The sequence below is a fragment of the Austrofundulus limnaeus genome, unplaced genomic scaffold (assembly GCF_001266775.1).
Source record: "Austrofundulus limnaeus strain Quisiro unplaced genomic scaffold, Austrofundulus_limnaeus-1.0 Scaffold71, whole genome shotgun sequence".
NCBI classification, from domain to species: Eukaryota; Metazoa; Chordata; class Actinopteri; order Cyprinodontiformes; family Rivulidae; genus Austrofundulus; species Austrofundulus limnaeus.
Window position 1 is genome coordinate 1,588,039 of NW_013952473.1, and position 2,719 is coordinate 1,590,757.

The 2,719-nt window shown below is 42.4% G+C and overlaps 1 protein-coding gene across 1 annotated transcript in view; it reads right to left on the minus strand.

The window, feature by feature from the left end:
- The window catches only part of mapk8ip1b (mitogen-activated protein kinase 8 interacting protein 1b), a gene marked incomplete at its 3' end in the record, with an annotated part of 39,720 nt that extends 37,457 nt beyond the window's left edge, over positions 1-2,263 (minus strand). Inside the window, 2 exon segments of the mRNA XM_014010629.1 lie at positions 1,597-1,662; positions 1,708-2,263. Coding sequence (XP_013866083.1) covers positions 1,597-1,662; positions 1,708-1,796 — 155 coding nt within the window. The 5' untranslated portion in view covers positions 1,797-2,263.
- Positions 2,264-2,719: the final 456 nt, after the last annotated feature.

A 2,719-nucleotide genomic window follows, 5' to 3' on the forward strand; every position in this document is an offset into this window, starting at 1 on the left:
CACACACACACACCCCACACACCCCGCCCATGACTCCTGCAGGCTCTCTGCAGAACGAGTGAAACTGAAAGTGAGACTTAAACTGTCTCCTGAGCTGCTAACTACTTCTCACTCAGTGAAGCTCTTCTCAGATTCAGAATGCCTTTGAGGAAATGTATTTTCAGACTCCAAGTAAATGGGCAGGACAGAAATGGAAGGTGGTTCTTAAAGAGACAGAGGCCAATTTCAAGGCGTTTAGAAGAGGAAGTGGTGAGAAGATACGTTTATTTTCTATTTATTCATTAAAACAGCATTTTAATAACAACTAAAGGTGACATAGATACTTTATTATGGCATAGTATTTAAATATATGCCTGAGAAACACATAATATTTCCCCTTGAAATGCTTTTATGTCAAACTAGTTTGACAACAATTATGCGATCTTTAAGTTGGACAGTAAAATGTGGCCACTGTGTAGAAAAACTGGATGGAAAGGGTTGTACACCTGTTTGGTGCAGAAACAGAGATGGAGTCAGTGTGTGTGGGGGGTGGGGGKTTGTTTCTGGTGACATTTGGGGGCAATTTTAAGACAAAAATCCTACCTTTGGGGACAACTGGTGCATTTGGGGACAAAAGTCAAGTCCCCGTTTGGTTTAAATGCCAATGGTGGGTTGGGGGTTGGGTTTAGGACCAAGGTGTATTGAGTTTAGGTTAGTTTTAGGGTCAGGTAGGTACCTGTGAGGCTAGCCTTAGGGTTTGTGGTCAGGGTTAGGCTGCAGAAATGTAACGGAAGTCAATGGAATGTCCCCAATTAGATAGCTGTGCAAACGTGTGGGGGTGGGGTTGGGGGTTGGGGGGTCATCTCATGGGAGCATTGATCCAAGGTCTTTCTCACAGCTTCTCATCAAGCAACAAATGAAAAACATGTGACACTCAGAGTGCAGAGAAGCATCTGCATGCATCCACAATCATCTCCATCGATTCATCCATTCTGTGCAAACTGGAGCATAACAGGGCCGTGCTGCTGCAGGTCCAACAACATTAAATTTACTAATAAGAACAGGCAAAACACACACTGTATGGATGCTGCTCCTTCAATTACACAATCACATCTTTTGATTTTCTTTAACATAAAATTCAAATAGGTAAGTTCTGCATTTGTTTTAGTTGTAGAAGTTGCTTGTTTTGTTTTCCTCTCATATTACATCTGAATAGAATAGAAAAAAATAAACGTTAATCGCACATCACGACCCAAAGCTATACTTCCACTTATAAAGCGGTAGTTTTCTAAGACTGTAATAAGGATTTGCGGGGTGAGAGCCGATTAAAAAAAAGAAAGAGAGGGGGGAAGTAGGTCGACCTATGCTCCATAGGTGCAGTAAACACACCGCTTCAGCTCAGTCCGGTGGGAACAGACACGCCTCAGAACACCACAAGAAAACACGTTCCAGCAGCCCGGAGATCTGAAAAGGAAAGGGGGGGAAATGCGTTGCTGCTGCAGCGGCTCCGAGCAGCCAGCGGCAGGAGAGCCGAGCCAGAAGACATGCTGCTCGGTCTCCACCCCGCCCCTCAGCCCTCCTCCACCCCCACAGGCTCCCTCCGGGCAGAACCCTCACCTGAAGCTGGCCGGGGAGCTGGGTGGCCGGGCGCCGTTCCTCTTCTCTCTGTCCGCCATGCCGCTGCCTTGTCATCCCTCCTCAGCTCCGCTGCTGCGCCGCGCTGCCGCAGGCCGGTGGTCGTTCGGCTCGACACCTGCGAGGTGCGGGCGATGCAGCGATAGGATGGTGCCTTTGGAGACGGTGGGAAAAATGGGCATTTGTTTATTTTTCTTTTATTTATTTATTTTTTGAACTGGCAGTAATTAATATTTCATTGGRAACGCTACAGCTGCATCTACCTGCCTAAATGGCAAAATCTATCGTTTTCATCTGAGCCCCAAAATGTGCTAAAACTGGGATCATCAACTGGTGGGTCATGGGCCACTTACAGTTACATGCCAGTGGCCTTTTTTGGCCAGCAAGCTTGAAACAAAGAAAACAAGTTTTTTTTTTATTTATGTGATGTTTGTAATTCACTCCATCCATCCCTTTCACAAATTCCTTTCTTGAAACAGAGGGGGTCACTGCATCTGTCCAGCTGTGATTCTAAGACTAAAAATCTATGTTAAATTGTAGAAACTTATTGGTATTTCTAGATATTAATTAACAAATTATATAAATTAACAGAAAAAAGACCATATATTTATGTAAAGAATAAATTCCTTCCCTTTCGATAAAATTGAGACACACTATGTTGACCTGTGTCAGTATGTTTTTTAGTTGTAGAAGAAAAAACATTAATAGCACACGTTGAAATAATTAAGCTTAGTTGTGACTGACTTAAACTCATTTATTTCAACTTTAGAAGTTTCAATTAAAGGTAAGCTTTTATTTTTGACTTGCCATATTTTTGCAGAGCCTCTAGTTTCAACGACTCATAATTTGACATACATGTTACCTCACTTTTTTTTCTTTTTTCCTTTCAAGATAAATGTAGTTTTCTGATAGATTTCAGAGGAAGACCATGGATGCCTGTAATTGAGGAGGCTAACACACTAACATACTAGCATGATCGACGCGTTCTGCTTCTTGTTTCAGAAACATAACATGTTTGAAATGGAAACAGATGAGAAAACAGCTTACTGTTTTCTGTTACTGTTGTAAAAATCAATAATATTCATTTTCATTTTTTTCCCTGTCA